Source organism: Juglans regia, chromosome 6, assembly GCF_001411555.2.
Source record: "Juglans regia cultivar Chandler chromosome 6, Walnut 2.0, whole genome shotgun sequence".
Lineage (NCBI taxonomy): Eukaryota > Viridiplantae > Streptophyta > Magnoliopsida > Fagales > Juglandaceae > Juglans > Juglans regia.
In genome coordinates, this window is record NC_049906.1 from 2,538,197 (window position 1) to 2,560,240 (window position 22,044).

General features: G+C 35.7%; 3 protein-coding genes across 4 annotated transcripts; 2 read left to right on the top strand and 1 right to left on the bottom strand.

Annotated features, from left to right (window-relative positions):
* Window positions 1-249: 249 nt before the first annotated feature.
* On the top strand, window positions 250-2,607 carry LOC109005408 (psbP domain-containing protein 4, chloroplastic). Its single transcript, XM_018984350.2, has 5 exons — window positions 250-745; window positions 1,520-1,623; window positions 1,780-1,891; window positions 2,081-2,308; window positions 2,391-2,607. The coding sequence occupies exons 1-5, from the start codon at window positions 424-426 to the stop codon at window positions 2,453-2,455; spliced, it is 831 nt and encodes a 276-aa protein (XP_018839895.1). The 5' UTR covers window positions 250-423; the 3' UTR covers window positions 2,456-2,607.
* Window positions 2,608-6,953: 4,346 nt separating this feature from the next.
* On the bottom strand, window positions 6,954-8,141 carry LOC109021434. Its single transcript, XM_019004053.1, has one exon. The coding sequence runs from the start codon at window positions 8,139-8,141 to the stop codon at window positions 6,954-6,956; it is 1,188 nt and encodes a 395-aa protein (XP_018859598.1).
* Window positions 8,142-10,180: 2,039 nt separating this feature from the next.
* On the top strand, window positions 10,181-13,700 carry LOC109021433 (pentatricopeptide repeat-containing protein At3g29230-like). 2 transcript variants are annotated; one of them, XR_004801731.1, is made up of 2 exons: window positions 10,181-12,571; window positions 13,642-13,700. XR_004801731.1 is itself a non-coding variant. In XM_035691033.1 (1 exon), the coding sequence occupies exon 1, from the start codon at window positions 10,233-10,235 to the stop codon at window positions 12,060-12,062; it is 1,830 nt and encodes a 609-aa protein (XP_035546926.1). In that variant the 5' UTR covers window positions 10,181-10,232; the 3' UTR covers window positions 12,063-12,737. The 2 variants fall into 2 exon arrangements, 1 of the variants encoding a protein (XP_035546926.1); XM_035691033.1 differs by lacking the exon at window positions 13,642-13,700 and having other exon boundaries at window positions 10,181-12,737.
* Window positions 13,701-22,044: the final 8,344 nt, after the last annotated feature.

Below are 22,044 nucleotides of genomic sequence, written 5' to 3' on the forward strand. Positions count from 1 at the left end.
CTACTTAAATAAAGCATAATACCACAAGTATTGCGACGAAATTTCACCTAAAGATAATAACCATTATGCGAGCAGCGAACGAAAATTCTAGAGAAACTAAAGAAGAAGTTCAAAGATAGCCAGGCTTTCCAAGTCCGGGTGGACAGAAATAAAGACCAAAAGGGAATTCGAATCTCCCAGAAACATGCCACGCGTCAGGCCTACAAAATTATGATTTTAATCACAGAGAATTCGGATTGCGCACAGTTTTGACACCACGTCCACACATAACCAAACCCATACACCGTGACAACCTCAACTTCTACAAGATACCACCCACCAAGTTTCAGTTTCCTGTAATCGGGGAGTTGCTGGTCTGAACTCTCCTGAGACCAAATAACAGAACAAGCTTCTTTTTCTAAGTTAAAATCTGTGTTGGAGAACATGGGAACAGTTTTATATAGTAGTTGCAGCTTTTCGTGGAGATATCACCAGCAGATAGTTCCCTCTAATAATTTGCTTGCGCATTCTTCACTGGAAAATGGGATTTCTAGAGCAAAAGTTACTGCTTGTTCAGGAGAGAGTGGATTGGTTGGTGAAGAAGTTGAGAAAGGCTCAGGATTTATGAAGAGAAGATCGGTTTTGGTTTCTGGGACTTCTTTAATCTCCTCGGCAATTTTGGGTTCTGCAAGAGAGGGGCTAGCTGTGGTTAAACAAGGTCTTCTTGCTGGGCGGATACCTGGCCTGTCCGAACCAGATGAACAAGGTTGGTTTTCGTAGTTTTTCATATTCTCATGCTCGCCTGCATTCTAATTGCCCTGTCGTTTTAATTGTGTCCTAATTTATGCATAAAGGTGATGAAATTCACCTTGCAAGAGTGGAAAATTTTCCGAGGAAAGACAATTATTGCTCATTATTTATGTCTTACATTCAAGGAACAAGACAGTATTTATTTTTGCCCTTTGATACCCAACTTGAAAGAAAGCTGCAATAATGTTAATAGTTGTATCTCCAATTGCTTGGTAGTATCTTCATACTTCTCAGTGACTAAGTTTACATCAAAATACCGTTTTCTCGATCTAGCAGACTAGCACCATTTGTTTCTAATTTGTCAGTTAAGATGTGGGCGAAGTACTTAAGAGGGCAGAAAATGATCCATTTACCCTTCTTCTCCATCCGTATATGAAAGCTGCAGCTCCAAATATTATTTGCTCCTATCAACTTGTGAGGAAAAGGCAGAAAGTAAATAGAAAAAGGACGTCCCAGAGATAACCCTTTATAACCTGATCGATTATAAATTAATGCATGGCACAGAAAAATTCTATTCAGTCTTCGATCGTGCAAGATTTTCACTTGTTCTACACATTGGAATACTTTCTGTAGTTGCCACAGTCAAGTGTATAGAATCCCATTATGGAACTAAATTGTATAGGGTTGAAGATTATGGATCCATTCAAGCTACACATTCTCTGTCTTTTTTCCTTTTTTGTTTTGTTTATCGGTATTGTCAAGTTCACTAGGAAAACATATGCTCAGTCAGGTTGGAGGACATACCGCAGGCCAGATGAGAAGTCTGGAGGGCATGGTGTTGGATGGAGTCCGATCATCCCGTACGCATTTTCTGTCCCTCAGGATTGGGAAGAGGTGATAATATACAACCAAAACTTGAGGCTTAATTGCTTGTTTGAACTTGCATTTGAATCGCATATTCAAGTTGTTTTGTTGCTAGAAAGTCTCCCTCTCATTTTTGGTTTACCTATTCTTATTGCTATGGATTCATCAATACAATCTGTATACCAGGTTCCAGTATCCATCGCAGATCTTGGTGGCACTGAAATTGATTTGAGATTTGCTAGCTCTAAGGAAGGACGCATATTTGTTATTGTTGCTCCTGTTCTTAGATTTGCAGATGGTTAGTTCCCATAACTCTTTTACTTATAAAAAAAAATGTTCCCATAACACTTTTTTTCCAAGTAGCATTCTGCAGTTGGAAGAATGCCCAATGCTTGTGTGCTTTATGAACTTTGACTAGTTGTGCCTTTTTGGGAAGAATTTTCCATGCTCTTGGTTAAAGAATTTTGATGCTCACGTCTTTGTATAGGTCTTGGTGAGAATGCTAAAATCGAACTAATTGGGCCTCCAGAAAAAGTGATCGATGCATTTGGACCAGAAGTGATTGGGGAAAATGTAGAAGGAAAGGTTTTAAGTACGACTGTAGCAGAACACTCAGGGAGAACATATTATCAGTATGAATTAGAGCCACCTCATGCTCTTATTACTGCAACTGCAGCAGGAAATCGCCTCTACTTGTTCAACGTAACTGCAAGTGGTATGGATATTGATCCTAATGCAAGATGCATTTCAATGACCCAAGGCAAAAATAAAAATATTCATTTGTTTTACTTTTGCAGGTCTTCAGTGGAAGAGGCACTACAGTGATTTGAAGAGGATATCCGACTCTTTCCGTGTTGTCTAATTGAAATTTTGTGAACAGTGATTGCATAAAACTATTGTTCGAGTATCTGTAAAGTGTACAACAATGGCAGGAGAAAGAAAAGATTCAAAATTAACTAAAAGTTAAATGTGTTGGTGGAAAATTGAGTTCCACTTGCGTATAGCTTTGGTGCATATCAAATTCTTGTCTAAATCTCTCTTGCAATTATTTGGCAGTAGTTTGAAGTATAAAAGCAGATATTGAAGGAAACACTAAAGAGCTCTGCATATGCGCCAACCTTCAAGGTTCAGATGCTTCACAATTAAACTTTTTGATAATCATGAAATTTGATAGGCAGATACTGAACACTTCTCTCTCTCTCTGTCTCTCTCTCTCTCTCCTTTTGAGCAAATGAAGTACTACATGTTTGGAAAGTGGGTCAGATTTGGCATGTTATATTTGAAACTACCAAGTTGTGTGCTACTTCATTGACACTTCTTGGAACATTGCTTGTGTTCTATTCGCGGAGTTTTGAAGATTGGATTGGACCTGTTAAATGATGACAAAGAACTGCCAGTCACAGCTGAGGGATGCTTTCTTCAAGTTTTTTAGTTGTAGCTTTTGTGCTTTATTGACTCCTAGAAGAGCAGCAAAGACTTCTCCTGTGGTGAAGTTGGTGGATGGGATCTGTTGAGTCCAATGTAAATAGCATATTGCCTGAAGAGTTTCATCAAAGTGCATTTGCTATGGAGTTGGTCTTTCCAAACAACAACATCATAGTTGATATTCGAGAAGTAGTCTATGTAAGTAAAGATAAAACTAGGAAGAAGAACCAGAGAATCAAGGAGTACGATGGAGAAGATGAATATTCCTCATTCAGATTTATTGAGAAGACGTGTGTACAATGTAGTGGGAAGGGCCTGCTATATACTGCCATCTCTAACAAACTAACAGATTTCTCCTACTAAATATAGCTGTCAGCTAATAAAATGAATAATACAAAAAGAATAAAAACAATTGAGTAATGCAGATAAAAACAAAAATAAAAGGATCATCCTTTTTCCTCATGCAGTGCAGCAGGTGTAGGTGGTGCTGTGCTACTTGTAGTTGCAGCAGGTGGTATACGACTTGTAGCTTGTAAATTGGCTGCATCTTTATTCTGTAATAGCCCCCCGCAAGATGGAGAATAGAGGTTAACTATTCCCATCTTAGATAAATGAGAGTAAAGGAGGTAAGAGGGCAAAGCTTTTGTAAATATGTCGGCTAGTTGTGACTGAGAGGTAACATGGGCTGTGGTGATGCTGCCCTCTTGGATTTTGTATCGTATCAAGTGACAATCGAGCTCGATATGCTTGGTGCGTTCATGGAAAACAGGGTTAGCAACGATGTGGAGGGCTGCTTGATTGTCACAGTAGAGAAAAGCAGCTTGAGGATGTGAGATTTGTAGATCATGAAGGAGATATCGCAGCCATGTGAGCTCTGAACAGGTGGCTGCCATTGACCGATACTCAGCTTTAGCTGAGGAACGAAATACCACAGATTGCTTCTTAGATTTCCAAGAGACAAGTGAGTTGCCAAGGAAAATACAGTAGCCAGTAACAGATCGACGGGTATCGGGACAAGATGCCCAATCAGAATCACAATAAGCCTTTAGCTGCAATTGTGATGTGGAGGAGAGGAGGAGGCCTTGTCCAGGGGCAGATTTGATATACCTGAGAACTTTATGAGCATTGGCTAAGTGTGTATCAGTAGGTCGATCCATAAATTGGCTTAAAAGTTGAACAACATAGCAAATGTCAGGTCTTGTGAGAGTAAGGTATAACAAACGACCAATGAGTCGACGATAAATACTAGGATCTGAAAGAAGTGCACCAGAATCCTTGCTGATTTTAAAATTTTGCTCTAAAGGTAATTTAATAGGCTTGCTGCCAAGGGTACCCAAATCAGCTAAAATGTCCAAAGCATATTTTCGTTGGCATAAATGAATACCTTGGGAAGATCTAGCAACTTCCAAGCCAAGAAAGTAGCGTAAACAGCCAAGATCTTTAATCTTGAACTTGTGGTTTAGAAAAGATTTAAGAGAATTAATGGAAACTTGAGAGTTACTAGCTACGATGATATTATCTACATAGACTAGTAAAGCAAGAAAAGAATCTCCATCAAGTTTGGTGAAAATACTATAGTCGGCTTTTGATTGTTTAAAACCAAATTCAATGAGAGATGTAGAGAATTTAGATTACCATTGTCTAGAGGCTCGCTTAAGGCCATAGATACTCTTGAGTAGCTTGCAAACTTGGTGAGGGCCACCTTTTGTATAACCAGGTGGTTTGTGCATGTAAATTTCTTCAGATAAATCCCCATGTAGGAAAACATTGTTGACGTCAAATTGGTGAAGAAGCCAGCCATGTACTGCTGCCAGGGAGAGTAAAACCCGAACTGTTACAAACTTTGCAACTGGAGAAAATGTCTCTGTATAGTCAATCCCTTCCTGTTGTGTAAAACCCTTTGCTACAACCCTGGCTTTTAACCTCTCAATGGTGCCATCAGAATTATATTTGATTTTGTACACATATTTACAAGCAACAGCTTCTTTACCTGGAGGAAGGTCAGTGATAAGCCAAGTTTTGTTCTGTTCTAAAGCTTGTAATTCAGTGTCCATTGCCTGACACCAACTAGGGTCTTTTACTACTTGTTTGTAAGTGGTTGGTTCAAAGGAAGTAGAAATGGAAGAGGAAAATGCACGGAAAGAAGGACTAAAATTCTGATAAGACAAAAAACTATGCAAAGAACAAGTTGTACCTGCAGCTGTTGGAGTACTCTTGACCAAAGATTGGGTTGTAGCTGGAAGTGAGGCATGTTGACAGTGACAATCAAGTAAGTACTGTGGTGCCCTCTTTTCTCTAGTTGACCTGCGAAGAGGAGGAATGTATGGAGGTTGAGATGCAGGTTGGACAGATGGAGAAGGATTAGAAGAAGAAGGGGAGTTAGTATTAGTGACAGCAGGAATAGAAGGGAAAATAGAAGCAGGTGGAGATGTGGGGTTAGTTTCAAAATTAAAAGAAGGAAAGTCAAGAATATTTGGTAGGGGTTTAGTGAACACAAAATTAGGATGGTCAGTATGTGAAGAGTTGGAATGGGAGGAATGAAATGGAAAAATTGATTCATGGAATTGGACATCCCAAGAAACAAAGGTGGTGTTTGTAGTGAGGTCAAGGAGTTTATATCCTTTAATGCCAAAGGGATATCCGAGAAAAATACACTTGCGACCTCGGGGATCAAATTTCTTTCTACCATGGATGAGGGTAGTTGCAAAACATAGAGATCCAAAAATTCGCATGTGAGCATAAGTGGGTTTTGATTTAAAAAGGAGCTCAAATGGAGTTTTATTTTCAATAATAGGGCTAGGAATCCTATTAATGATGTAAGTGGCAGTTAACACACAGTCATTCCAAAAATCTAAGGGAAGTCCAGCTTGAAATTTTAAAGCCCGAGCAACATTAAGTAAGTGTTGGTGTTTTCGTTCAACTATACCATTTTGTTGAGGGGTGGCAACACAAGATCTTTGATGAATGATACCCTTTGTGTTAAAAAACTCTTTCATGTGAAATTCACTTCCATTGTCACTTCTTAAGGTCTGTATTTTGAGATTAAACTGTGTTTCAATCAGATTTGAGAAAGCCTCAAGGCATTTTCTGGTTTCATTTTTATTTTGAAGCAAATAGATCCATGTGGTTCTTGTGAAGTCGTCTACTATGGTGAGAAAATATTTAGATCCGTCATATGCAGCAGTGGAACATGGTCCCCAGAGATCACAATGTATTAATTCAAAAGGTCTAACAGTTTTATGAATACTATCAGGGAAAGGGAGTCGATGGAGCTTGGCAAGAGGACAAATGCAGCAAGGATTTTCATTAATAGAAGAAATGTTGTGTTTAATAATAGGATTTGTAATTAAAAGTAAACGAGAGGATGAAAGATGACCTAGGGGACAATGCCAAACGTCAGAAACAGCAACATTGTGTATAACAGAAGCTAAAATAGGAACATTAGCATGAGATAAATTGGAGAGGGCAGTAGCTAGAGATAAGGGGGAAATTGCAGTCCTTAGCAAATGATATAAGCCATGTCTCACTTCACCCTTCCCAATCGTTGTCCAAGTTGAAAGGTCCTGGATAAAACAGTAATTAGAGAAGAAAACAAGGCAACAAGTGAGTGAAGTAGCAAGTTTTGTTGCTGAAAGAAGGCTAAAATGGAAAGATGGAACACATAGGACATCTCTGAGTAGGATGGACTGAGTGAGTTGAATATGACCAGTGTGTGTGACAGGGACTTGGTTCCCATTGGGTAATTTGACAAAGTAAGAAACATGTGTTGTGATGGTAGTGAGAAAGGAGGTGCAACAGACCATATGGTCTGTTGCCCCTGTGTCAATGATCCAAGGAATGTCACTGGATTGCAGTGATTTATGTGTGTAAGTGGAAAAACAAGAGGAAATACCAGATAAATTAGGTGTCGAAGATGGTTTGAAAATAGACTGTATTTAATTGGCAGAAGGAGAAGCAGCAGTTGTGGAGTCCCATGGTTGGAGCAAGGCAACAAGTTGCTGATATTGAGTTTTAGTCAAACCAACTCTCTCATCACTAATGTCCTCAGATTCAGAAGCATTGGAAAAACTCGACTGATTAGCAAAGGGTCCAGGTGTTGAGGATTTGCTGAAAAACTTGTGGCCCGGTGGATACCCATGTAGCTTATAACACTTGTCAGCTTTGTGGCCAGGTAAATGGCAGTGAGAACAAATGGGGGCCTCAGCATTACCAGCTTTGAAACAAGTTTCGAATGAATGGCCTGTAATCTTGCAGTGGTTACAATATAGTCGATCCCTCTTGAAGGAAGATTTGGGTGGATGAGGGGAATTAATGGGTGTGTAAGGTTTCTTGATAGCTAAGGCCATTGAATCAGGAGAGGGAATCATGGGAAGGAGCTGGTGTTGTTGTTCTTGTTGGTGAATTAGAGAGAAGACCTTAGTGACAGGAGGCAAAGGATCCAAAAGCATAAGCTGGTCACGCACATTAGCATAGGATTCATGTAAACCCATAAGAAATTGAAACACACAATCTCTTTGATAACGATCCAATAGAGTTTTTGTAGAACCACAAGTACAAGCAGGAATTGGGTCGTAAATGGAGAGTTCATCCCAAAGAGTTTTCAGCTTACCATAGTAAATACTTACTGAGTCATGATCTTGATGAAGGCTGGAGAGGTTTTTCTTAAGCTGGAAAATTTGGGGCCCATTTTGCTGAGAAAATCGATGCTGAAGGTCGAGCCAAATTTCCCTAGCATCATCAACAAACACGACACTGGATTTGATTGAAGAGCTGATGGAGTTCTGCAGCCACGACACTACCATGTCGTTGCAGCGTTCCCAGAGCTCTAACAGAGGATCCTCTGGGTCAGTAGGTTGCAGAATGGCACCGGAAATGAAGCCGAGTTTGTTCTTCGCACGTAGTGCCCGTCGCATAGCACGGGACCAAGTTGCGTAGTTGTCGCTGGTAAGCAGGTCTGTGACGAGGATAACGGTAGGATTGTCGCCATTGTCCAAGCGAAAAGGGTTGCTAAGATCACCAAGGTTTAAGAAATGGGATGCAGGTGAGGTGTTTGCGTTTAGGTGTGTATGAATAGCGGATGAGTTAGAGGAAGAGTCATCTGAATGTTCCTGTGTGTCCTCCATGAAAAGAAAAAAAAAAAACTCCTAGGCTCGTGATACCATGTAAGTAAAGATAAAACTAGGAAGAAGAACTAGAGAATCCAGGAGTACGATGGAGAAGATGAATATTCCTCATTCAGATTTATTGAGAAGACGTGTGTACAATGTAGTGGGAAGGGCCTGCTATATACTGCCATCTCTAACAAACTAACAGATTTCTCCTACTAAATATAGATGTCAGCTAATAAAATGAATAATACAAAAAGAATAAAAACAATGAATAATGCAGATAAAAACAAAAATAAAAGGATCATCCTTTTTCCTCATGCCGTGCAGCAGGTGTAGGTGGTGCTGTGCTACTTGTAGTTGCAGCAGGTGGTATACGACTTGTAGCTTGTGAATTGGCTGCATCTATTTGCGGAGTTTTGAAGATTGGATTGGACCTGTTAAATGATGACAAAGAACTGTCAGTCACAGCTGAGGGATGCTTTCTTCGGGTTTTTTAGTTGTAGCTTTTGTGCTTTATTGACTCCTAGAAGAGCAGCAAAGACTTCTCCTGTGGTGAAGTTGGTGGATGGGATCTGTTGAGTCCATTGTAAATAGCATATTGCCTGAAGAGTTTCATCAAAGTGCATCTGCTATGGAGTTGGTCTTTCCAAACAGCGACATCATAGTTGATATTCGAGAAGTAGTCTGCAGGCAAGAGTCTTCCAATGGTTCTCAGTGGGTGGTTTTGTTTTGATGCCAGAGTTGGAGGTATTCATTATGGGATAGTTTAGTGATCAGTCTGGCCAGGTGTAAAGCTGGTGGATTAGGGATATTTCAATTAGCATGTTGTGGTTAGCTTAGCTTAGCTAGAGGGTTAATTGGATTAAGTCGGGTGCTTGCAACTTTTGGTATATGTGGGATTTTTGAGAGGACATTCAATCATTGTTTCAGGCTTTTAACTGCCAAATTTGTCATATTTATACGGAAGTCAACGTATTAGCAGATTTTTTAGCTAAAGAGGATGCAAAAGGAAAAAACTTAGATTTTGATGGAAATAATATTGGTCCTGGCCGGTTGTGTGGTTTCTTGCGCATGGACTTTTTGGAATTATTTTACATTCGTAAATAATGTGATGTTACAAGCGAAGAGGCTTTCTTGTGCGTATATTATTTCCTTGTGACTTGATTGTTATCATGATATTCCTCCACTATAAGTTATAGTAAGGGTTATTAATAAATTTGAAATCCGGTCATTCTTAATCATGTGACAACATACACTTCCAAAAAAAAAAAAAAGCCTTAGCTAGAGGCCAGAGGGTGTCAAGCAGGAGGGTGGCATAAAAGAAATCCACTGTGTGATACACCTTAAAGGGTATAGAACACTAGCAATAATCACTTCATCAGACTCAAATCGTTCGTCTAGCATTTTGCCAAATGCTTCAAGATCAGCTTCCTCGCAAACCCACTCTACGCATACCCGGACATGACCATGCGGCATGCAGTAACCAGAAACTATTGATGACCAAAAAAGAAATCTCCATAAAAACTTCTAACAACGCTACACAACCTCCTATTTTCTACGTATTATATTTTTTAAAAGTTTTAAAATTTTTTTTTAATTTTATTTTTTTTAAACTAATTCAATTTTTTTATTCATTATTCATATATTAAATATTTGATAAAAAAAAATTAAAAAAAATGTAGTGCTTATAAATTATGTAAATAGTAAAAAATTGTGTAGATTTTTTGAAAAACTTCCCTTGCAGCCTCCATCTCCCCATTTCCGGCGTGCCCATCAACCATCACAGTCCAAGCCACCATATTCTTCAACGCAGTAGGAACCCTGTTCAACAATTTCCCTGGTAGCGTTCCTTCTTCCAGTAGGTTTGCGATTGATGGTAGAGTACTGGGTAATGTGTAATTACTTGTTGGTTTTGGGACAAAGTTATTGTCATTTCAAAGTTTTGTCTTTTTCGCGCTGCCAACCTTCGATTCCCGCAACGATCATCAGTATTATATCGTTTTGAAGCTCTTCAAGACCACCCATACACTTTAACCTAATAACTTAAATGCCCCTCTCCTCAGTTTTTCCATCTATGAAGCAACTAGAATTATGGTCTTTTGAGGAATGGAGCTGAGAATGCTGAAACTCTTGCGAAACTCTAAAACTATCAGAGAATTGAAGCAAACACATCTTCAGGTTCTCATGAATGGCCTCCATGGTAGCGATTTTTTACTGCCTAAGCTTATTGCACTTGCCTCCGAACTTGTTTCGCTTGATTACGCGGTTAGGATATTTCAGTATTCTGAGTATCCAAATGTAGTTTCCTGTAATACCTTGATCAAATGCTTTATTGGAAAGACCCATAAGGCCGCGTTGCGTGTTTACGATCAAATGAAGGTGTTGACCATTGCACCGAATAGTTTTACCTTTACTTTTCTTCTGAGGTGTTTTGAACCGTTTGAAGCTCTAGAAGATGGTAGAGTGGTTCATGGTGATATTGTGAAGCTAGGATTCGGTTCAAGTGTTTTTGTCCAGAATACCCTTTTGGATTTCTACGCTAAATGTGGCCGGAATTTGGATTGGGCTAGTCGGGTGTTTGGAGAAATGCCTACAAGAGATGTTGTTTCATGGAATTCAATGATTGGTGCGTACTTGGCACATGGGAAAGTAGAATCTGCTATTGCGTTGTTTGATTCAATGCCTGAGAGGAACGTTGTGTCATGGAATTCTGTTGTTTCGGGGCTTTCTAAGTCTGGAATTATGGAGTTGGCTCGCTCTGTCTTTGATAGAATGCCAGAAAAAAATGAGGTTTCCTGGAATTCCATGATTTCTGGCTATGTACGGCTGGGTGATGTTGAGTCTGCACAGTATATTTTTGATCAGATGTCAAAGAGAACAGTAGTTTCTTGGACAGTTATGATCTCAGGATACACTATGATTGGAGATCTTGAATCTGCAAGGAACATTTTTCATCGGATGCCAGTTAAGAACACCGTCTCTTGGAATGCTATGATTGCTGGTTATGTTCATAACCATGAGTTTGTTCAAGCTCTTTATGTGTTTCATCAGATGTTAATTGATGGCAAGTGCAGGCCTGATCAGACAACTTTGGTCAGCATTCTCTCTGCCTGTTCTCACTTGGGATCTCTAGAACATGGGAGATGGATTGATTCTTATATTAAGATAAACAAGTTCGACATGACTATTCCTTTAGGCAATGCTTTAATAGACTTCTTTGCAAAATGTGGAGATGTGGAAAATGCAAAAGCAGTTTTTGATAAGATGGCTAAAAGATGTGTAATTACATGGACGACAATGATTTTAGGTCTAGCTATTAATGGTCATTGTAAAGAAGCTCTAGCACTCTTCAATAGGATGCATGTCGAAGGAGTTCAGCCAGATGATGTCATTTTCATCGCTGTTCTATCAGCCTGCACTCATGGAGGGTTGGTAGAAGAAGGTAAAAGAGTATTTGGCCAGATGGTGCGGGAGTTTGATATTGTACCCCGAATTGAGCATTATGGTTGCATGGTTGACCTTCTGGGTCGGGCAGGGAGGTTGGAAGAAGCGGAAGAATTCATTGAAGGCATGCATTTAAAGCCAAATGCTGTCATTTGGGCCACTCTACTAGGTTCTTGTAAGATTCATGGAAAAGGGGATATATTAAAATCTGTGACGAGAAAGATTATGGAGCTGGAACCTTCAAATCCTAGCTATTTGGCACTTATTTCCAATATGAGCGCCTCAATTGGACGGTGGAAAGATACTTTGATATCTCGGGTTGCAATGAGACGGCAAGGTGTGGAAAAAGTTCCTGGTTGTAGCTCAATTCAAGTAGGGGATAAGGTCCATGAGTTTCTAGCCAAAGATACGAGTCATGAGCAAAGAAAGGACATTTATGGGGTTTTATATTTTTTAAATGGACACTTGAAAGCAGTGTCTGATGAATTATGATTCGTGGGAAAATCCCATGGTTCATGGCACCAAAAACAGTCGTTTCCCGGTGGATGGCTTAGGAAGAATGAACAATGAGAAAGTCGAGTATCTTGGAAGAGTTTTTACTTTTGTATCGGAGAAAAATTTACTTTAAAATTTGGATCGTGATCGCTTCCAAGAAAACCTCATCTTTCATGAACCAGAAAATGAGAAGGTAATTGAGGTTTTAGTTGCACAAAATTTGGGAAAAAACACCAAATTAAATTTCCTCTGTCTCGTAGAATTAAGCAACAGAAAACTGTGGGCAGGCATGACTCGTAAAATCAATGCTGGAACATCTACTGCTGAAAAGGTGACAATTTGGCAAGGGGAAGAGCTATTGCCAGGGGAATTATGGCTGTTGAGACTATCTTTCGTGAAATGAGACAGTAAAGTTGTGGCTGCTTGGTGGCCATTCTCATCAGCAGAGTCAGAGATGCGGGACAAGAAGAAGAATTGGAACCTCACAAAAGCATTTGAACTATAAGGTTCTGATGATGTAGAATCTTTGTTTTGTCATGTTCAATAGAATTAAAAGGATGGTAATATTGAAACTCACAAAGCTGTGAATTTATGGATGGCAATCAAACTTATAATGGTCTAGATGACTTAATTTCACCGGCTCTTATGATTAGAACTCGAAACCTTTTAACATGGTGTTCTCTGTCATATATTTCCTGTATACTTGGGCTATACCTTGTTGTTTGTTTTAATAGAATTTTATTTTGCTTATCAAAAAAATAAGTCAAAACCATTTGTATGGGATCTAAGCAACAGGTGGAATTGAAGCTACTAGCTTGTGTTAATTCTGGCAGAAGAACCCTAACCCCAATGTACTTTGTTCTAAATACCACCAGAGCCATGCCCTTTCTGGAAACTGCTGATCCTCTGTAGAGAAAAGATTCCTGGTTTGTGAATTCTGCATCTTGTTTAACCATCGCCCCCCCCCCCCAAAAAAAAAAAAAAAAACCCTTTCTTTTTCATTTTTCATATCATAAAAACGGTTTCTTGATATATTAACATTATACTGTATACTGATACAAAGCTGCCATTGCCTATGTTTCGACTTCCATCTAATAAGCCAGGGATAATGAGAAACTTCTTTCTTTTGGATGCCCTAGTGAAGTGGCTTTTAGGGCTCTAGGTGCTATTTGAGGTTTTGCGTTAGGATTCTGGTTCCGTTCACATTAATTTAGATTTATACTCACACTAATGTCGAAACCAGAATGGCAGCCATAGCTATGGCATCACTGTGCAACCAGAGTTGCTTTAATTTTATTTGTTATGATAGTCTAAGGTCTTGACATATCAGCAAGTGCTTTTATTAATAAATCTTTTTCCGAATCACATATTTCAGTTGTGAAATTCTAGAAGAATTAGACGTGCATATGGCAATAATGTTACAGGTTATGGAATCTTATGGTGCGTTATCATTTATAGTTTGGCATTTTCTGGCCTCAATGTCTATAAACACTGGCTTTTCTGCACATACTGTGGTTGCTGCTAGAAGATACATTATTTTAATTTAAGATAATGATTCTTTTTTTCTTTTTTCTAGCTAATTTGTGGCGGAGGAATTATATCAGATGTACAGCCACGTAATCAGATTGTGAAAAGAGGAAAGAACAGACAAAAAAGTTAGAAGATTTCTGAAATTCTCACACCTTTCTGGGTGGTTCAAAAACCAGCACAGACGAAAGGGGCATTTCCCATGAAACAGAGTACGTATAGCATTACCAATGAACAAAAAATAAAGGATAGTATGTACTTCTTTGCATGGAAGCTGAAAAAATTCATGGGTCTTACTTATTTCATAAAATTGGTTCTCTAAAAGAGGATTGTTCATTCCTTATAAACATGTCCAAGACCTTGTCTATAGGCAATGTAGGATTATTCCTCGACACCCTCCCTCACGTGCAAGCCATTATTTTTCTTGATCCTTGTCACAAGGTAAGTAGTGTGGGCCTCCATTCGTCCTGTGGCAGACTCTGATACCATGAAAAAATTCATGGGCCTACCTTATCTCAAAAAAGTAGTTATCTAATAGAAAATTATTCATTTTTTATAATCATGTCCAAGACCTTATACACAAGCAATGTTGAATTATTTCTTAAAAGAAGCCAATCTAAGCCAAAAACTATGATTTTCTGCCTCTTATATATTAAGAACACACCATTCCTGCATTGAGGAAAACTGTGATCACATTCTCTAATTTGTTTTAGCAATTTACTAATAAATGTTGAAGATACAGAAGGCCTGCAATATATACCAAACGATCTTGTTCTTCTTGTTGACATTCTCTCTTTGGCTTTGCTTCTCAAAAGGATGTTAAATCAATCAACCAATCAAGCCAACCAAGCAAAGACATACTGAGCAAGTAATGGTTGTTTGTGCGACACACTGACAAGCATCAGTTATAGATAGATAGAAAGAGATGTTTACTTGTATATGATGCGATCATGATCTTTTGTTTTATTGTATCTGATGCTCATTATTTTGATGCCAATAAAAAGCGATATATTAGGACAAATTCAGTCACGGAATTTATTGGAAATATGAGTTGGGAAAGGATCAAATCATGTCAATATCATAGAAATTAATACATATATTCCTAATATCATGCAACAAAGTTTTTGCACCTTCTGCTATTTTTTACTTTATCATGATATTATTTATATATGTTCGTTTTCCTATGGACAAGCTGAGATGGTAGAGGCCTGGCCAGGGCCCTACAATAATGGGCGGAACCTCCTAAACCTTTTTTTTTTTTTTTAATAAAACAAATTGCATTCACTTATAACGAATATTTAAATTTTGAACTAAGACATTTATTACAAGCCAACTATAATATTAATGGCTCTCTAGTACACAATTGTGACTGATATGATCTAATCCATACTGCAAATCTCTCTCAGACCACTTGAGAGACAGAACAATTCTGTCCAAGATAGAGTTTAACAAATCTCATATTCTATGTTTACAATGGAGTAGAGGACACATTCTATGAATAAAAGTCCTAAACTTGGAGCATTATAATAAATTTAAAAAAAAAATGCTACTTTTGGTAAGGGATGATATTGCATATACACAAAAGGTAGCTGTTTTCATGCATAAAATCCACGAGATTTATGCCTACCTGAAAACTGACTCTCGATAATGATCGAAGTGAATAAAGAGAGGGAGGCAAAAGTTTTTGAAGTCAGGCAATCTTGTTTCATTGTTTTTAATTAAGCTCCAAAATCATGTATTTTGATGGTATACCGACACAAGACCTTTCCAGCTAGCTAGGCTCTACAGTTTGAATATGAGGCAGATGTGGTGTGGTTTGGATTCGAATGTGAGTTGAGATGGATTGTGAATAGTAGTGAGATTTGTGAGTTAAAGTTGTTAAATAGTAGTGAATAATAGTGAGATGAATTGAGATAGGCTGTAAATACAAACGAAGCCAGAGTCTATCTTCTTTTCTTTTGATCTTCTTCTTCTTTACATGGGTTTAAGAAAGAGAATTCCAATTGAAAGAGACAGGGGAGGGCAGAAAAATTATAAGGGAGATCATATCGATCATCAGTCAAGAAACAGGAAAAAGAAAAAGGAAAAAAATCTCATGAAATCACTTTTGACTCTTCTAGTTGTCCATTTGCAGGCCCTCTAGATTCAATCATTCAAAGCAAATTACAATCTCATCTGTTTCCATCATCATCTATGTCAACCTTTTACATGCATATATGAATGCATGAATATTTAAGAAGTACATCATTTTCCATCAAGTGCATGATTTTATCCCAAAAAAAAGGAAGAAGAAGAAGATCAAGAAGCAAGAAAGAGATGAGAAATTTTTGGGTATCTCATTTCAATCTTGTTATCAATGCAGAATAATTACCTGGCTCATAGGATACCTAAAAACTGACCTAAAAGGACAAAGGACAAAGAGAAGCTCATTTATGATGGTTGAAGTTGCGTCCACAATTTTTTTTTATATTTTTAAATCCAGCATCATGATTAATGTACAATCAATTGGGTTTGGAGGTGAACTTGTCCTATCTGATATACATTGCATATTATAAATGCTTGATGTTCTTATATGGGACCAAACCTTGGGCAAGGATATTTATAACAGCAAGATGCGGTGCACTTTCAGCCATTAAGCATCTGCTCAAGAGTCCTCCCTGCAAAGGCAACTTAGCCTGCTTGAGGCAGGAAAAAAAAAACCTTCAGTTCTTTCCCTCATCAATGTTTGATTTTGATAGGTACTCCAATTATGTGAGTCTATCATCAGCTAGCTAGCTAATGATATCTAATGTTAAGTTAAAATGGTCCACATGCATGAAAACATATGCTCTTTAGAAATTTGTATCTTTTACATTTTTTCAGAAAAAAAAAAAAACAAAAGAATTTAATTACATCTTATGATTTTTGTACATTGAAAACCATCTCACTCATTCAGGTCATAGTCCTAACAATTTGGGATGGTTGCATGAATTTGTTGTTATTCCCGGCCCCTCAATTTACAGTACTACAACAAATACTGATTTTTGCGGCGATGTATTTTCGTGGCAACAGGCGTGAAATTGGTGGAAAAAACTCTATTTTGACCGATTTTAGCGTGGGGCGCTCGTGGAATATAATCGGCGAAAAAAAGTGTTTTATCACACGAATAAACCGACTTGTCGGAAATGTTCACTTTTATTGAGGAGATTAGTCGTGTGAAAAAATTAATTTACCGTGGGAAATATAATAGCATTTTGTGGTAAATCCTTAGGAAAAAAATATTTCCGCAAAAAGTCTACTGGGAGTAAAATTGTATTAGTCAATAAATTATAATATGAATATGACTATTTGTGACAAGAATAAATTTATTTTAATATAAAATAATCGTTTTAATAAGAATTAACTGACTACAAATAAATAGTATTTTTTCAATATTATCAAGACATAAGTAAAAAATAATATGAACGACCTAAAGTAATTATAACAGCAAGTTAGCTAGCATAATTAATATTCTAAGAATATAAGGTGATCATATGTTAATCTAACTAAGGAATAATATTAATATACAGTACTGACAGCTCTCAATAAATTATGAAGTCCAACACATGATAAAATTACATGATTAAAGTAGGTAGCAGCTAGCTAGCTAGCTAGCTAGGGATCGAGTTAATTAAAAGTTCAAGTAAAATATTTTGATTCCCCGGCCAACAGATTTGATGATCCTCTAGTCTTAATTAATCGCAACACCTAGAGGAAGATAGAACTTAATTAAAGCTATATTCCAAAAAATAAAAATAAAAATAAAAGCTATATATACAGTGATCATGAGCCACTATATCATGATATATATATATATATATATATATATATAAATATATGCAGCATGCATCTGATCCATTATTCTAGTTGTCTCGCACTTAATTATTAATTAGTTGCATGCATTATTCTAAAACAGTAAAACTAATTCATTGATATTTCTATATATATATATATATATATCATCATCATCACATATACCCTTAATTTTAATTACCACACTGTGAATGATTGAAAAATGGGTACATTTGATTAATAATAGAAAATATATTGGGTCATTAGCAGAAAGAAATCATGATCATCATCCTAAATTAAGAACCTCATCATGTTAAGTAATGCCTAAGCTAGCTAGAAGGGTTGCTTTTGAGGTTGCAATTAATTAGTTATACGTAAGTACTACTATTAATTTTCTTCTAAATAATCAATCATGTAGTTATAACAATGGTTTAATTAATTATTTTCATGCATGTATAACTATTTCATATGCATACATGATATACCACAAATTGAACTAAAAAGTGCTACATTTACAAAAAAAAAAAAAAAATCACAAAAATAAACCTACAAATTTATATCATGATATGTTAGATCTAATTTACATTAATAAAAGTGATTTTAAAATCTAATATACCACATCAAGTCATGTCAATTTAATTTATTTGTTTTTTTTATAGGATCTCTTATGCATGACTAAGCATTTCTCTCTCTACACACACAATTTAATAGAGCAACGAGATTACAAAAACAATCCCAAAACCATGTTTTTATGAAAAATATTATTGAAAAACACAAGCCAGCTAGGTACTATTGCTTAAAGTTAAAAACATTACAAATTAATGATGGAAATCAGGAATATCTGCACGATCCAAAGCAAAAAGTTTGCTAACCATATGTTTGGAGAGCTCAAAAATAGAGGAAAAACTTATCATGCGGCCCTCATCATGAGTTCTAACATTGTGTTAAATCATCAAATATCCTAAAAATTTAAGCTGGCAGATCGAAAATAGAGGCGACAAAAGTTCATAAAATCCAAAGTTCTTAAGCTAGCTAGCTTGATGATCTTCAAGTTAGATTCGATCGTATGATCAAAAGTAAGAAAATACAGAAAATTAATGAATATTTATCATTTTGGATATTGACTAGTACTACTGGTCGGTCATGTTGACAAGGAGGTAACACCCTCTTTTAATGTATGGTAAACCAAATTCTTAGTAAACCAACTAATTATTACTAAACCAAATTCGTAGCAAACCAAACTCTTTTAACATCTTCTTTAAAAGATGTTCATCACGATCATCATTCGCAGCCTTCTGAGAACAACTTCTGATCAGATTCATTCGCCTTCTCGATCAATCCATGATTGACTAAGGGTATGTTTAGATAGAAAAACGATCTCATTTTATCACATCTTATCATTATAATTTTTTTAAATTTTCACACAAAATATAATAAATAATTCAACTTTTTCAAATCTTAAAATAATAATAATATTAAAAAATAATACTCTAATAATATTATATTCAACTTATCTAAATCTATATCATCTTACTATCCAAACGAGTCATAATTATAAATTTGATACTTTAACTAGGTTTTGTCATGAGTTACGTAAATATTTTTGAAAAATTAAGTGTATATATACACACAGCTTATTAGTCATCATGTATAAATTATTTAAAAATATAATGTCCCCGTTTTATGGCTGAAAATCATGAGAAAACCAGTAAAGATCAACAGCAGAATAGGAGGAAAAAAAAAACATTTTCCTTGAAGAAATTGTTAATTGTCATATAGAATAACTCTATCATTCTTGTGAATCCATCATTCAAAAGAAAGAAGAAAAAAAAAAGAAGAAAGAAGAAGAAAGAAAGAAAGAAAAGAAGAAGTTAGGATCATGCAACTAGACAATCAAACTCAATTAAAAAGTTTGAAATGTTTTAAATGATAAGTACCAGTACCTCCTCGCGTGTTTTGATAGAGACGTACTTAATAAAAAACAGAGGCAAAAATTGATTTGATAAGTACCTCCTAGCTAGCTAGTTTGCATACAACGGATGATGTAAAACCCATGTCTGTGTACGTAAGACCGACCCTCTGTTTTATCAAAACGTATAGGAGTTACTTATCATTTAGAATTTGGATCATGCTACTCATGAGTTAGGCGTGTCCCTAATGTAATTGCACTTTTTTTTTTCTTTGCTTTTCAAATTTTTTTAGATATTTTTAAATATTTTTTTAAAAAAATATACAAATTTACTAGTAGTTACTTCCTTAAGTACCATAAAAAAATAAATAAATAAAAATGCACGAACGGTCAAACCCAAGGACAACCTAGCATTTTCTTTAGAATTTTACAAATTTTCTAATTGAGTTTGATTGAGTTGCATGGTCCCAACTTTTTTTACTTTGAATGGTGGAGTCACATCTCCATATAATTCTTTCCTTCACTACCCTCTTGCAAGAGAGAGAAGAGAGAATGTGCTTAATTGAATGCTAATTATTTTCGAATTTCAAAAACATTAATGAAATATTCTATTCTTAGTGTGTAGAGCATACTTAGTAAGTGTTTGTATAGCATAATTTGATTTGAAAGATAAATTTTAAATTTTGAATCTTATAAATCAAATAATACTATTTAAGTAACTGCAGGGTGGATGGTGCATGTACTCTACCCACTGACTTGAGAATAAAATAACTTAATATTAATATTCTCTAATAAATATATGGTTGGTTTTTGTGGATTTTTAACGATCTCTTTCTTAATTTTGACGAAAGATCATCAGCTGCATTAGTTGGGTCTAAACACTTTCGGCAGATGAAGTCAATCAAAAACTTATCAACAGTGCTAAAGTATGAGATATTTTGCTAACTCAAACCTCTAATTACAAGATTGATCAATATTATATATTATATTGAACCCCTTTTCGATCTCTCCTTGCAGTTCCATGCATGCAGTAGATCGAAACAGATATGGTAGGTGGTCCAAACACGTCATGATGATCTTTACGTAACAAATTCTCTTACGTACAATCATTTTTACGTATTTTTTAAATATTTTACTGATGTGATTAGTTAAAATAGTTATTTTATATTTAAAAAAATAACACAACTAATCACATTAGTGTAAAATACATAAAAAATTTGTAAATATGACTGTTCATCCGGATTACGGCCAAAGAACTCGGGTATATCCGGATCGGAATCCAGATTTTAAATTCGGGCCAAAATCCTGACTAGGTTAGTCCTAATCAGACCCGAACCAAAATCCAGATGAATCTAAATTTTAAATCTGAAATCCAGATTTACAACCCGATACCCGGTATTTTTTTTGTTACGTAACTCATGATCTATATATATAATCATGTTCGTTTGTGCCTAAAAATGTATCTAATTAATTTTGATTCCTACACTTCTCATTATCAATTAGTAGTACTAGTACTGAAGATTAATAATTAGGTAAATTAATTCATGCTAATTAGGACATATTTGCATTCAAAATTCACATCAATTCATTTCAATTCATCTCATTATTACAATTTTTTCAAATTTTCATACAAGAGATAACCATTGCACAGCCTGATCATGATCTCCTTTTTCCAGGTTAATTAAAAAATAGATCGTGAGATTTTAAGAAGAAAAAAAAACAATTGATAATTAATTAGCAGAAATCCCATACCTCAGATTTGTAACCTTATGATAGTTTTTTTATTTTTATTATTTTGTAGTAGTGCATGGCACATGCAATGACCTAACATCTGATCAGATCATCACATGAGTACATGTCATGTGAGAGAATCAATAAATTATATATATGGTTGTTTTTTTCACGCGACAATTCTGTTTAGAATATCTAAATAATATTCTACGATATTTAAAAAGGCTTTAAAAATATCATATTTTCGGCCTTTTCAATCTTTGCCAAAACAAATATCTATGGAATTTTAGCAGTACTACTGCTGGATCTGATTAAATATAAAAAAGAAAAAATTTATTCATCTTTTATTTTTTTCATCATTCTCTCGTCATTCCATGATATAATATTAGATAATAAGTTTACAAATAAAATATAATAAATAATCTTCAATCATCTACTGTCACATCATGAAATGATAAAAAAATAGATAACGAGTAAAATTTCTTTTTTTTTTTTATTCTTCATTGCTAAAACTACTAAAACCCCCTTTATTTTAACTCCATAGATAAGGATCATAGATTACCCTCATCATGTCGGCCATGGATGACACAGTTCAAAATCTTAAAATTAGGTTAAAATTAGGTTAATTTTAAGATCCTACGTAGTCCATATAAACAAATATAATAAACAAACGATCGAACATATCACATGTTGTTCAGTACCCTATATTGATCTGGGAAAATGATATAAGAACAACTATACTATAATTTGTTTACAATTAATTATTAAAAAATTATTATTTTATTTACTTTAAACTATTACAAGATAGAAGTTTTAAATTAAAGTAAAAAATATTAATATTTTAATATATAATAATAATTAAGTTATAATATAGTTGGTAGTGTATCATTGTCGTATTGATCTGATCTCTACCAAGCAAAATGATATTTTTCAAAAATTCTGCCAACCTTAATTGAAGTAGTAGTATTAATTATATACTTATAATTATCTAATAATTGGCAC

Bases quoted from the DNA above. Each gene is read 5' to 3' on its own strand.
- LOC109005408 (XM_018984350.2), top strand. From the start codon at position 424: ATGGGAACAGTTTTATATAGTAGTTGCAGCTTTTCGTGGAGATATCAC. The intron at 746-1,519 runs GTTGGTTTTCGT...ATGCTCAGTCAG, and splicing joins GTCCGAACCAGATGAACAAG to GTTGGAGGACATACCGCAGG. The intron at 1,892-2,080 runs GTTAGTTCCCAT...GTCTTTGTATAG, and splicing joins TGTTCTTAGATTTGCAGATG to GTCTTGGTGAGAATGCTAAA.
- LOC109021433 (XM_035691033.1), top strand. From the start codon at position 10,233: ATGGAGCTGAGAATGCTGAAACTCTTGCGAAACTCTAAAACTATCAGA.
- LOC109021434 (XM_019004053.1), bottom strand. From the start codon at position 8,141: ATGGAGGACACACAGGAACATTCAGATGACTCTTCCTCTAACTCATCC.